The following is a 13,332-nucleotide window of genomic DNA, read 5'->3' as shown; positions in this document are numbered from 1 at the left end:
ATTTTTGAAGATTTAGTTGCAGGCCTGATAAAAAAACCCACTCAATATTATTATTAAAGGATAGGATTCAATAACTTCATTCACGGTCATGCAGAAGAGATATGTAACAATACAGGAGAAGGTCAGTCAATATATCAATTACATCTATGAGCTTTCAGGCCTGGTTCAAAGGATACTTCACTTTTCATCTCCTTTTATGTGATAGGGAAAAGTCAGAATGGGGCAGTTTTAAGAGAGTTGGAGGAGGACTTTGTTGTGGCTCAGCTGGAGCCTCAGGAAGAGCAGGAAGAGGATGATGGGTTTCAGATTCCTGAACATGTTCCTATTGTTGATACAGACGACGTTGATGCTGAAGACGAGGAGTTCCGGTTTCCCATGGGAAGGGATGTTGTCTTAGAAGATGTTTCTGATCTTAGTAAAACTTCACAGGTGCAGGTGGAGGAGTCGAGCCAGCCTGAGAGCGCTCTGTCTGCTGATTCTCAGTCTGGCGATTCCCAGCTCCAAGATAATGAGTTATTCAACCTTGAAGGCTCTGCAGATCTAGGTAGGGAGGATTGTTTGCAATTCAGGGTTCGCCGTAGTACAAGGCTTGCAAACAAGAGAGAGGTTAAAGGTCAAAGGAATGCTTTCATGCTGGGAAAGTATATTTAGTGAGCTGATTGAAGACAACCTTTCGTCAGTGCAACTTCAGTGAACACCCTGATAACTTCTTGGAATTGCCTAGGCTTTTGGGCAATGCTTCTGGCTTCTTGGGACTTTGATTTGGATCTTGGCTTCCTGGGACTCTGTCATGCTGCCATGGAATCTTGTTTGATCAATGCTTATGGATTATGCTTCATGTTATTTGTCTTTGGACTTTGGAAACTCTGCCTTTGAATTTAAGACTTTGTTTGGCCATTGAACTTTTGCAACTTTACTTTTGTGTTTAAGACTTTGCCTTTTCTTTAATAAACAACAAAACCTACAGCCTTGGTGTGTGTGGTGTTCTGAGCAAGGTGAAGCTAGCCTGAGGTGCGACAGACTTAGTGATCCTAATACAAATCTCCGCTGAGCTATGAAACTCACAATGTGACATTGGGCCATATCCTCTTTCAGCCCAACCAATCTAACAGGATATGTATTGCTGAAGGCTTTCGTGGCCGGAATCACTGGCTTGTTGTAGGTTTTTCGGGCTGTATAGCAATGTTCTAGAAGGATTGTTGTCAGGATAAAACTAATCATGTACATTGCTTTGGATTCACGGAGGAAAATGCAGGACATAAAATTAGGCAACACATAAAAATAAAAGATGTAAGCTGTATTGCTCCATTACAGTTATATTTCTCTGATGTGAAAGTTTTACAAGACTGAGCTGCCCCTGTTCAGAAGCAGACATGAAAATGACTTACTTACTGTGGGTCATTGCAAAAACAAGAAACAGAAGAGATTCAAATAGTCCATGAGACAATATACAAATTAAAACACAAAATTATCAGTGCAGTTTACAATCTAAGGGGAACAATCTTGTATCCAGGTGATGGGAAAATCTATGGTCCAATGAATCACACAGCAATTTCATGTAATATTTGAATGGGACCCATACATTGAAAATCCAACATGTGCAAATTGAAAAGTAGTGGACCATTTCTTTCTTCCCTCCAAAATACCCAGGGGCGCTTCCAGAAAGCCGTATATCTCAGGATCTGATCCCAGGTTTTCTGTTTATCCCAGATTATCTGGCAGCACGGACACATATACTCCGGTTTAAATCAGAAAACCTGGGATCAGATCCTGGGATATAGGGCCTGCTTGGAAGGGCCCAGAGTCTATGCACATAAAACCAATTAAATACTGTAATATTACCAAAGATTTTCCTGGAGATGGTGGAAGATGAAAAAGGAGAATTCAGTGCATTACAGTAATGGCTGCAATTGGTTTAGCCATCATCAATTGTATGAAAGATTTTAAAAAGATGTGAAGGGGGATTCGCAAGTAAAAAAAAAAAACAGAATTGTAAAGAATATGGGAAAAGGGAAACACAGGGTTAATCTCCAGATTATATAAATACATATTAAACTATAACAAGAAATACAACTGAGTCAAGACTCTAATGATATCATGGGCCAAGGATCCAGGAAACCAATAGAATTAGACAACTGGGAATACCTATGGAACAAAGGATTCAAATTTATGCTATCTGGATCAATTAGGGAGAGTCTATATAAAATGCTTTATAGATGCTATATCAGCCGGCAACATTGACAAAAATAGATAAATCACAACAAGGAATTTTCTGGAAGTGTAAGAAGCAGAAAAGGACATTCTTCCCTATGTAGTGGACCTGTGAGATCATACAGGCATTTTGGGATAAGGTAATTAAGGAGACAAATAAAATACTACCTAACAATATTTAGCCCAGGATTGTGCCTATTAGGTCTATATAGAGAAAACAATAATCAAAAGAAAAAATATATCAATATAGCTTTGCCGATGCAAGATTAACTATAGTCAACGACTGGAAAGGGGAAAAATATTAACTAAGAAGGACTGGAGGAAAAGAATGCAGAAATATATACTAATGGCCAAATTAACCAATGATAGGAGGAACAAAAGTAATGAGGACTCTTTGGAAAAGTGAAAGCTGGTCATTGCATATCCCAATAGAGAGTCAGTGACATAGAGGAACTCCATTAGGAATTTATGATTAGAATATGAACAAGGATAAATATATAGGCTTAAAGGTCTTACAGAGCATTAGTAACAGAAGTCATGCTGAAAGGTACATGGGTGTAGGGAAGTGGGGCTATCTGGTGTGGGATATAGGTTTTGGATGTGTGTATGGTTTGCAATATGTCGCGTGCTGTTGTTTGGTTGTTATGGTGAACTCTTACATTAATAAAAAATATACAGAAAAAGGAGAATTCGGTGAATTACAGACATGGCTGCAATCTACCACTTTGAACAAGCAGAAGTCAGGGGAATTGTACTGAATTCTTCAGATCTGAGCACTAATCTTTCACCTCAAAGGGACCCTAAAAGTCACCTCAGTTTCAAAATCACTGTCTCCTTATCCCTTCACCCTGCATAACAATGACTGCTTTCCCTGCAGACCAATGGTTTGATGCCAACTACAGTTTTGTGATAAGGTAAGTACTCGACTGAACTGATTTAAATATTTGCAATGTTAATAAGCCTCAATTTGCATACCCCTCATTCTTCCTTCTAATTTCACCCAAAGAACAAAACAACCCCGTGATGCTGAAATGTATCTCAGACACACGAAGACAAAAAAGTATGAAAAATGTTTTGATACACAGCAGCGATTTCAGCATTTAGCTGCTGTGCTGCTATTTTGCCGCTACTTTCCCAGACACCTTTGCCTACCTCTGACTTGTGTATACCTTTCATTCTCCTAGACCAATAAAGCAGTAACACTCTGTATCCAATCATATTTACCAGACAGTTAAATGTCTTCTGAAGGACATTCCACCTCTGTCTTTGCAGCATGGGTGTTTTGACAATGAAACAATATCATAATCTCTCTTTTTCACCCAAACAATCCGTATTTGCTCGAAGACATCACAGCCACAGATAATTACAAAATATGAAAGAACTGTTCTGCAAATGATTTGAATATGGAAGAGAAGCTGTGAACACAGGCATCTCAGAGCTTTCAGGACAGAGAAGAAGAGAATAAAAATCCAAATTATGTACTTTTCAAAGGCTTCTTCCTTTAAATAAAGTATGTATGTATGTATGTATGTATGTATGTATATTATTGAATCTGCAGGTATTGATGAAAGCATGAAAATGTGTGGGATACTGAAACGTGCTTGGAACCTGAAAGCACCTCCACACAAACACAAAAACATACACATCATTTTTAAACATATTAAACTGTTGAGGTTTTCTTCAACAAAGAGTTGTAGGAGAACTAGTTTGGTCACAGTGATAGGAATGATTTGGGTCTCTTAAGCTATGGTTCTTCTGAGAGAGAGTGACTTAACCTAAAGTGAAGTAGGTAGTGTAGATATACCCTAAAAATACATTTAGCAACAACTATTTCTGTCTAAACAACATATCATGGAATATTGTCAAATCAGCATTCTTCTTTCTACAGGTCTACAGAATACTGGCTCCACATGGGATGAATGTAAGACTTGGATATTTATGCATCCTCTTACCACATGCAAAGCATTATGAGGAAATTAGGGCATACCTCTATATGCACATTCAGATGGCCTTAGCCCAGGGGTGTCAAACTCATATTCCCTGAGGGCCACATCAGCCTTATGATTGCTTTCAAAGGGCTGTTTATAATTGTAAGACAGTGTAACTGTAACTATGTTGCCCTGACATTGAAAGCCTCGTGGGCCATATTAAATGATGTGGTGGGTCGGATTCAGCCTGCGGGCCTTGTGTTTCACACGTGTGGACTATACCCCCCCCCCCCATTAACCCATAACAGACTCTCGGCACAAGTTCTCATAGCACAGTGGAGCACATTTCTGCATGGTATCATTTCCCAACATTGGGTGCTCTATATATTCATAACATATAGCCATGTGGACAAGACAGTCAAACGGAGACATTTTCTAATCTGAGAGGTGATTTGATAACAGACAAACATCAAGATAAGCATTCACCTTTCATAGGACTGCTCCGCAATCCTGTTTGGGGGGGGGGGGGAGGTCAGGCAATGGGTAGTGAAAAAGGGACTTGTTCCCATTCTTTATCTTGTCTACACATTTGGGGGGGGGGGGGGATTTGGTGCTTCCAAGCAAACTGGATGGAAGCAGCCATTTTTTAAAAATGCATTTGCTAAATGGGGGAGGGGGAGAAGCTACCGATGCAGCCTCCCATTTCCTCCCCCCTTCCCCTGTTCTTCTAAATAAATAAATAAGCAAAGGATATGTCAGAATAGACGAATGAGTCAAGATGCCCAGTTCTATCAAAACCAGATGGTTGTCTCTCAGTATGCAGCCTGTTCAGTCAAACTCAGAGTATTTCCTTGGACCCTCTGTATATAAAACAGGGATGCAGCTATTTGTGATGGCAAACAAAAGCAATCATGCCTGCCAAGCACATACTATAACAGGCAGTCTTTCAGCTCTGCTAGACAGAAAGTAATTAGAATGCTTTTAATGTCCAAAAGAATGATGCTGATAGGCTGCCACAGATGTGTAGATTTATGAATATTTATACGGTGGTTTATAGCTGACACTTTTATCAGTTGAAGAAGATAAAATATCTGCCTGACTCAAAAGCTTGACAGTCAGGTTAATAAAATCTCATTAAAGAGAATGACCTATGCAATTATATAGGATTTATTGTAATTCATTTTTGATTGTAGTCTGCTTAAAGATGCAATTTCCCATTTCCTCGTGCCAAATTTAGGCTGCATATCAAGAACTGCGTGAGCTCCAATGCCAAGCCATCAATAGATGAAGAAGAAAGGGAGGGGGAGGCATTTAACATCTTTGTAGGTTATACCTTCAGATGCAGAAATATTTTGATTTTGTCTTCAATTCAATCTCATCACCACCAACCCACACGTATTGCTCGGCACTTTTATTTTGTGTTCATCTGTTTCATGTTTGCAGTCTGTGTCTAGGGTCTGTACTAGTCACTGGAGAATGACTTGTCATTCTAATGGTTATTCCTGTACTGTCTTTTTTCACCTGATTGAAGAAGCAAGTACAGGTAGTCCCTGACTTACAAACATCTGATTTACACATGACTCATGGTTAAGACCAGAGGTGAGACAACAGGACGTGAGAGAAATTTACCCCTAAGAAGGGAAATTCACCCCTGACAGAGTTATCATGGAGAAAAGGTGTCTTCAGTGAAATTTTATCACTGCTCCTTGTTTCCACAACAAGCCAAATTTTTCAAAATCCAATTCTCACAGAGACAGAAAGTGAGGTGAAATCTTCTGAACAATGGCACAGATAACAAAACAAACACAACGGGGCTTCCCTATGCTATCCAAAGCTAAAATTACATATATTTGGCTGGAATTACACTTAAGAAATGTACCTGTTTTGACTTACATAAAAATTCAACTTAAGAACAAACCTACAGAACCTATCTTGTTTGTAACTTGGAGGCTGCCTGTATGTGGCTCTCTCCCTTTTAAAAGATTAGGTTGCATCAATAATCTTGATCACAAGGCAGCTATGAGAAGAGCTTTTACTAAAGCACTTTTGTTTACAGGTGGATTTTTTAAAAAAATCAACCTAATGAGAGTAAGAGTTTGTACAAAAGCTACAATACGAGATGGTTGGATCCTGCATAGTTTTACTGTTACTAAAAGACACATATATCTAGGTTGGATACATAAACATACACCCATTAGAAGATTTCACTATTTTAACTATTCCTGACTGTATATTTTATAGATATAAACTTCATAAGAATTCTCAGTAATACAATCCGCTTATATGAACGTATATGCTTAGCTCACATTCATATCCTATGTACCTCTACCTCTTGCTCCTTTTTCTTTCTAATCACACTTTTAAAAATCAATTTTCTTGAAAAACAGGAAGTAACAATCCTTCTTGGGGGAATGTGCCCAATGGAAAAAAAATAACACATGATATAGCATTATACTGAGTGATACTACTGGCTCTATTGCTCAGTACTTCCTAGCTCAACCTTTTCCAGCTTGGCATTCTTCAGATGGTTTGTGCTACAATTCCCACAGCCCAATTCATCTGGAGGAGCCAGGCTGGAAAGTGTTGGTCTATCCTCACCTAGTATAACTTCTCCTAGTATAACTTCTTACCCTAATCAGATCCAAGTGGAGAAACCAGAATGTGACACTCTTTCCTTTCATGTGCAAAGTATGTAAGCTGCAAAATCTCTGATCCCCATTCAAGGAAAAGCTTCATAGAGCTTCTACTGTGTGATATGTCTGTCAAAGTGGATTGGAGAAGACACATGGGGATATGTGTTTCACACAAACTCCATTTGCAGAAGCATCAAGCCCAGATCTGGCACAAATCACAGCGAGTGTGAATGTGTACTGGATCAGAGGAGCAATGACCAGACTCAGTGAGACAGGAAACTTTATATAATCATAAGAGCATATGTCCAATTACCAGTTCTTATCAAACCCATCGAATTATGAGAACATAGTAAATCAATGACAATGGAAGTCCCACAATTCAGTACATCTAGTCAATCTGGGACTGAGATTTACATCACAGGATATTCCAGGGGTCTCAATGAGCAACATAAATGCTGAAGGCAACATGCTGATGTTTTATTGTTGTCCATTTGTTCAGTCGTATCTGACTCTTCATGACCTCATGGACCAGCCCACGCCAGAGCTCCCTGTTGGCTGTCACCACCCCCAGCTCCTTCAAGGACAATCCAGTGATGTACCCTTCAGCTTTTTCCCAGTGCTGCTCATATTGTGGGGTAATCCCTGTGGTGGAGGAGAGGGAGGTTAGCAAAGCCCATTATTTGGTAATGAAATGAGGATTTATTGTTTTATGATGTTTTTATTGATGTTATTATGTAGTGAATTTTATCTATGTTTTAGCTATTTTTATATTGTTATGGGCATCGAATTGTGCCATTCTGTAAACCGCCATCAGTCGCCCCTGGGCTGAGAATGGCAGTATAGAAATATAGTATATAGTAAATAAATAAATAAAGGTTAGAGGCACCCCATTTTGGTAAGGGTTTAGGAAATTCCTGCAGTAATTAAACCTGTTTTCCCCACAGCAAAGGTCCAGTCTCGATGGAACGAACAGAGAATGCACGAGAACCTTTCGGCACAGCAGCTGCTCTCTTCCATCTTTTCTAGTCCTCTTCTGGTACCAAACTGCAAATCCTTAGACACCATTTTATCTGGGGTGTTCTACTACTGAAAATACTTTGTCAATGGGTTGTTGGGTGGACATACAGCAAAATTAGGAGGAGATGACTTCAGGAAACTTATTTAAACATCAAAATAAGGACAGCATTACCCTTAGCACAACAGGCACTTTGCAACATATAGCTTTACCCATTCTGCTACTTCAGTCTCTGCCCCATAGAAGGTCGCTTCCCTCTATCTAATTGTAGGGCCAGCTCAGTTCTTGGCAAAGGCTATGAGCAACCCCATGGAGTAGCAGAAACTTTGTCAGCAACCAGGATTTTGTCAGAAGGCCACTGTGAGGAGAGGATTGCCGGTAGACACCACACACCTGATCTACACATTAAAGATCAGTGCCTTTGGGACTGAAGGGTTTTTTTAATCCAATTTGCTGAATGTCTCGCTATTGGACAAGTCTGAAGAAAAGTGCAGATGAAAAACATCTGGAGATCTACAGCTGTTCTCCCTTGGAATGAAACCAATAGCGAGACCTGTTGCCACAGTCAATACTCCTTTCACAAACACATTTCTCACCTTTGGAGTGGTAGCTGGAAACAAGTAGCCAAACTCCAAAGAGCAGATCTGGGTCTTCTGTGGCCAAATAGAGATGGAAAGAGTCCTTGAAAATATTCACATTTACAAAATGAGTTTTCTCAAGTGTTGGGAAACCCTGATGAGGAGAATCTTAGACAGATTACATATTTAGTATGGCAGCACGTATTCTGCGTCAAAAAAATGAACATGATGGTTTATTATTTTTAAAATAGGCAGAAAATGGTATTTCCTGCACAAAAAAACAAAGATTTTTTAAAAATTTTTTTGCAGAGAGCAAGTTCTGAATTGTGAATAGTTTCAATGACTTTCTCACAGAGGGAAAACAGTAAAATGGTAAAATTATTCATTCTTGCCTGTGAGGTTGAAATTTATGAAGATTTATGTCCGTAATTCAACAAGAGATGGTGTTCGTCCAGGATCAGGGACGGTACTACAGTTATTCAGAGACAAGAATAAAATGCTTGTGCCTTTTTTTTTCTTCCATACAAACAATCCAGAGCTAAATCCTAACAACAGAAACCGAAGCTCAACAGACCTGTTTTTCCAATAGTTTCTAAACTCAACCTTTTGGGAACTTTGCTATTTTTCTGGACAAGTATAAAAAATGTAACATGTGAAATAGTCTCATCCAAATTCTCTGAGCCTTTCCTCTATTTCCACAGTTGTAGAGTACACTGTTCAGCAGCTGTCAATTTCGAGACAGATTCCCTACAAGATGTGTGAGGCTGGACACAATCAAATCCTCATGAGAGTTGCTTGTGTGTGTGCGCCTCTGGTTCAAATCTCTTCATCCACGAACCAACCATTCCACTCAGCACCCCCTCACCAACAATGTGCTCAACCCATAACCAAATCACAAACCTCAACGCAGTCCTATTATCAAAACAATGCATGCTGAGCACCTTGAGTGCTCTGCAAATGCACGGTGTCTGAAAAATACCTTTATCATTTCCAAATAGCGAAGATAATTTTTGGACACTATGAACAATCGTGTTATCCTCCATACATACTCAGGGATGCCGAAACCTAGGCAACTTTACAGGACAATCACATTGCCAAAACAACATATATTGAGTGCCTTGAACACTCTGCAAACACACAGTGTCTAAAAGCTATCTTTACCATTTTTAATTGGAGATATGATTTTTGGACACCATGCACAAATGTTATCAGTTTGCTCTCTGCATATCTTCAAGGGCACTTACATAGTGTCCAGAAATACCTTTACTATGTCTAATTGTACGTAAGAGTTGAAACATATGCTCTTTACCATGTCTGTGGTATATAAAACTGAATTTGGAACTGTGATTTTTGAACACCCTAAACAAAGCATGTTACTAGTCTTCCCTCTTCGTGAGATCAAGAGCACTTATATGGCAAACAAGAAAACATATTTACCATATCTGCTTTACATAATGCTGAAAAAAAATTGTAATTTTTAGAGACCCTACACAAGCATATTATCACTCTTGCTCAGAGGAACTTATACAGTGTCCAAAAAATACCTTTATCCCATCTGTTGTAAATAAAACTGAAAGGAAAGGTAATTTTTAGAGACCCTACACAAGTGTATTATCACTCATGCCCTCTGCACATGTTCAGGGGCACTTATACAGTGTCCAAAAATACATTTATCACATCTGTTGTATATAAAACTGAAACAAAATGTCATTATTAGAGACCCTGCACAAGCTGTGTAAAACATTTTGAAGAAAAAAAATCTGTTCCTGGTTTGAAAGTGTCATTTCCTGTTTAATTGTGCAATACTAATTTGAATGCCATCTTTATGGTCCAGAAACGTCTGTTTTTGTGGCTGTCACACACGTTGTCAAATTGGTTCAGATATTGTGTTGTCGAAGGTTTTTGTGGCTGGAATCACTGGGTTACAGTGAGTGTTTTCAGGCTGTATGGCCAAGTTCCAGTAGCATTTTCTCCTGACGGTTTGCCTGCATCTGGAGCAACCTTTTCTGGGCTCTTCCAACCAGCCATATAACCCAGAATCTCAAGGTAGGAAATCCCACAATATCTGCTTAGGACTGGGTTATCTGAGTCCACACTGCCATATATCCCAGTTCAAAGCAGTTAATGTGGGATTTTCTGCCTTGATATTCTGGGTTATATGGCTGCATGGAAGGGCCCTGAAGCAGTTGAAATGTATATATATCTGTGGAATGTCTACAGTGGGAAAGAACCTTGTCTGAACATTGTGAGGTAAAGGTTTCCCCTGATATTAAGTTTAGTCGTGTCCAACTCTGGGTGGTGGAGCTCATCTCCATTTCTAAGCCATAGACACCTCCAAGGTCATGTGACCAGCATGACCGCATGGGGTGCTGTTACCTTCGCACTGGAGTGGTACTTATTGATCGACTCACAGTTGCATGTTTTCGAACTGCTAGGTTGGCAGAAGCTGGGGCTAACAGCAGGCGCTCACCCTGCTCTCTGGATTCAAACTGCCAAACTTTCGGTCAGCAAGTTCAGCAGTTTAACCCACTGCACCACCAGGGCCCCCTAAAAAAACTCACAGCAACCCAGTTGAGATATTCATTGAAAAACTAGAGCAAAGTCTGCTGTAGGATGCCACTCCCACAAAAACATTTTGGCAGTTAACTTTTCCTATGGTTTTAATGACAGGAACAATTAGGTAATGGCATTGATAACCCAAACACAAAAATCGTGTTATAATAGTTTTATCATGATTGCCCTTTGCAGGGGAGTTTTAAAGAGAGAAATGGTGACAGGTCTGCAGTTCGAATCCGGGGGGAAAGCGCGTTGAGCTCCCTCTGTCAGCTCCAGTTCCCCATGAGGGGACATGAGAGAAGCCTCCCACAAGGATGGTAAAACATCTGGGTGTTTATACGACCCATAATAGCCCCCGGTGGCGCAATGGGTTAAACTATTGTGCCAGCAGGAGTGCTGACTAAAAGGTGGGAGGTTCAAATCCGGGGAGCAGGGAGAGCTCCCATCTCTCAGCTCCAACTTCTCATGTGGGGACATGAGAGAAGCCTCCCATAGGATGGTAAAACATCTGGGCGTCCCCTGGGCAACATCCTTGTAGACAGCCAATTCTCTCACACCAGAAGCAACTTGCAATTTCTCAAGTGGCTCCTGACACAGAAAAAAATCACTCTTGCCCTTTGCACATGTTTCAAAGAAAGAAATGGTGGCATCAGGCATGTAGCCGGGGGAGGGGGGGGCGGCTGAAATTCTCATGGTGGTTCGCAAAAAGGCCTTACTGGTGCATTATTTAAACTGTTATGTTTATTCATATCATGACCTGATCACCATACTCAATATATCCCATATGCATGGGGGTACTGGGGTAACGATACAAAAGGTTTGCTAGGCTAGACCCTCTTTCACTCAGGCCTGGGTGGCATACAAAATTAAAGGGGGAAAGAAAGAGAAAAATGGTGACAGGGCAGCAGTTTGAATCCGGGGAGAGTGGGTTGCGCTCCCTTTGTCAGCTCTAGCTCCCCATGCAGGGGCATGAGAGAAGCCTCCCACAGGGATGGTAAAACATCAAACATTTGGGCGTCCCCTGGGCAACATCTTTGCAGATGGCCAATTCTCTCAACACCAGTTGCAGTTTCTCAAGTCGAAAAGTGGAAAAAAAATCACTTGCCCTTTGCACATGCTCAGGAGTGCTTCAAAGAGAGAAATGGTGGCATACAAAATTAAAGGGGGAGGGAGAAGAAATTGTGGCCTACAAAATTAAAAGGGGGGGGGAGGAATGGAGGCATACAAAGTTAAATGGGGGAGCAAGACAGGATTGGTGGCAAACAATAATAAGGCTTGGGGAGGGCAGCGTTGCTTCTCACACCTAAGAAAAGTTGCTCCCTGTACCTGCGCTGAGCTCCAGGCTGCCGCCTCCCTCAGTGCTGCTGCTGCCACTGCTGCTGCTGCTACTTGCCGCCCCCTGGTGGCCGTGGCTGAACCTGGCCGAGGAGGAGGAGGAGGAGGAGGGCGCGGGAGCCGCCTGGTGCCTCAGCTGCGTCCGCGAGCCCCGGCCTCCTCCGGGGAAGGCGCCGTGCGCGTGGTAAGGGAGCTGGTGCTCGCCGAGGGACGAGGAGGAGGAGGCGACGGGCGGCAGGGGCTGGAAGGAGGCATGGTGCTGCTGCTGCTGCTGCGCCCTGACCTGCGGGATCTCCACCAGGGTGGGTCGCTCGTAGCGCCTGCCCAGGGCCGGCCGCCGGCTGCTGGGGAAGGTCTTGAGGACGCTGTAGGGGCTGCGCTGCTGCTTGTAGATCTTGGCCACGATGGGGCCCCCCTCCTCCGCCGCCCCCGCCGCCGCCTGCATCTCCTCCTCCATCAGCATCTCTTCCTCCTTCTCCTCCGAAAGCGATGGTGGCTCCGCGCGCCTCCTGAGAGAGTCCCGCCGCGCGGCGCTGAGGGAGATTGGAAGGGGAGGGGAGGGGGAGAGCGCGAGACAGAGGGAGGCTGGCGTGTGATTGACAAGCGGCCCCGCCAATGCCTGGAGGGAGAGCGCCAGGCGGGGAGCCCCCGGCCGCTAATGGGAACGGCCCGGGGTGGGGAGGCGGGGTCGCGGGGAGAAAGGGGAGGGGAGGACAGCAGTGGCCGTTGATTGCGCTCGAGGCGCTGCTCGAAGGCGAAAGGGGGAGGGGGAGTTGGGGGGGGGGCTGAGCGCCTCATCGGGGCAGGTGCAACCCGTGCAACATTTCACAAGTCCCGCGCTTTCCCTCTTGAGGAAAGACCTCGCTGTCTGTTGCCCTGAGAGAAAGTCCGGCCCAACTCGACGGCGTCGTCTTTATCTAACCCATGTACTGCCTCCTTCACGCTTTCTAAATAAAGCTTGTCCAATCAATAACCAAGTCTTTGAGAGCCACCAGGACTGCTGAGGGCCCTTCCACACAGCCCTAGAACCCAGAATGTCAAGGCAGAAAAAACCACAATATCTGCTTTGAACTGGG

The 13,332-nt window shown here is 42.5% G+C and overlaps 1 protein-coding gene across 3 annotated transcripts in view; it reads right to left on the bottom strand.

Annotated features, from left to right (window-relative positions):
* The window catches only part of BEND4 (BEN domain containing 4), a 31,162-nt gene extending 18,287 nt beyond the window's left edge, over positions 1–12,875 (bottom strand). Inside the window, exon 1 of one of the 3 annotated variants that reach the window (XM_060778458.2) lies at positions 12,248–12,875. In XM_060778458.2, coding sequence (XP_060634441.2) covers positions 12,248–12,719 — 472 coding nt within the window. In that variant the 5' untranslated portion in view covers positions 12,720–12,875. The remainder of the gene's footprint in view (positions 1–12,247) is intronic. The other 2 variants (XM_060778456.2, XM_060778457.2) reach the window with 2 other exon arrangements.
* Positions 12,876–13,332: the final 457 nt, after the last annotated feature.

This window comes from Anolis sagrei, chromosome 5, assembly GCF_037176765.1.
Source record: "Anolis sagrei isolate rAnoSag1 chromosome 5, rAnoSag1.mat, whole genome shotgun sequence".
Taxonomy (NCBI): Eukaryota; Metazoa; Chordata; class Lepidosauria; order Squamata; family Dactyloidae; genus Anolis; species Anolis sagrei.
The sequence above is the reverse complement of the archived record's forward strand: the minus strand, read 5'-3'. Positions and strand labels throughout refer to the sequence as shown.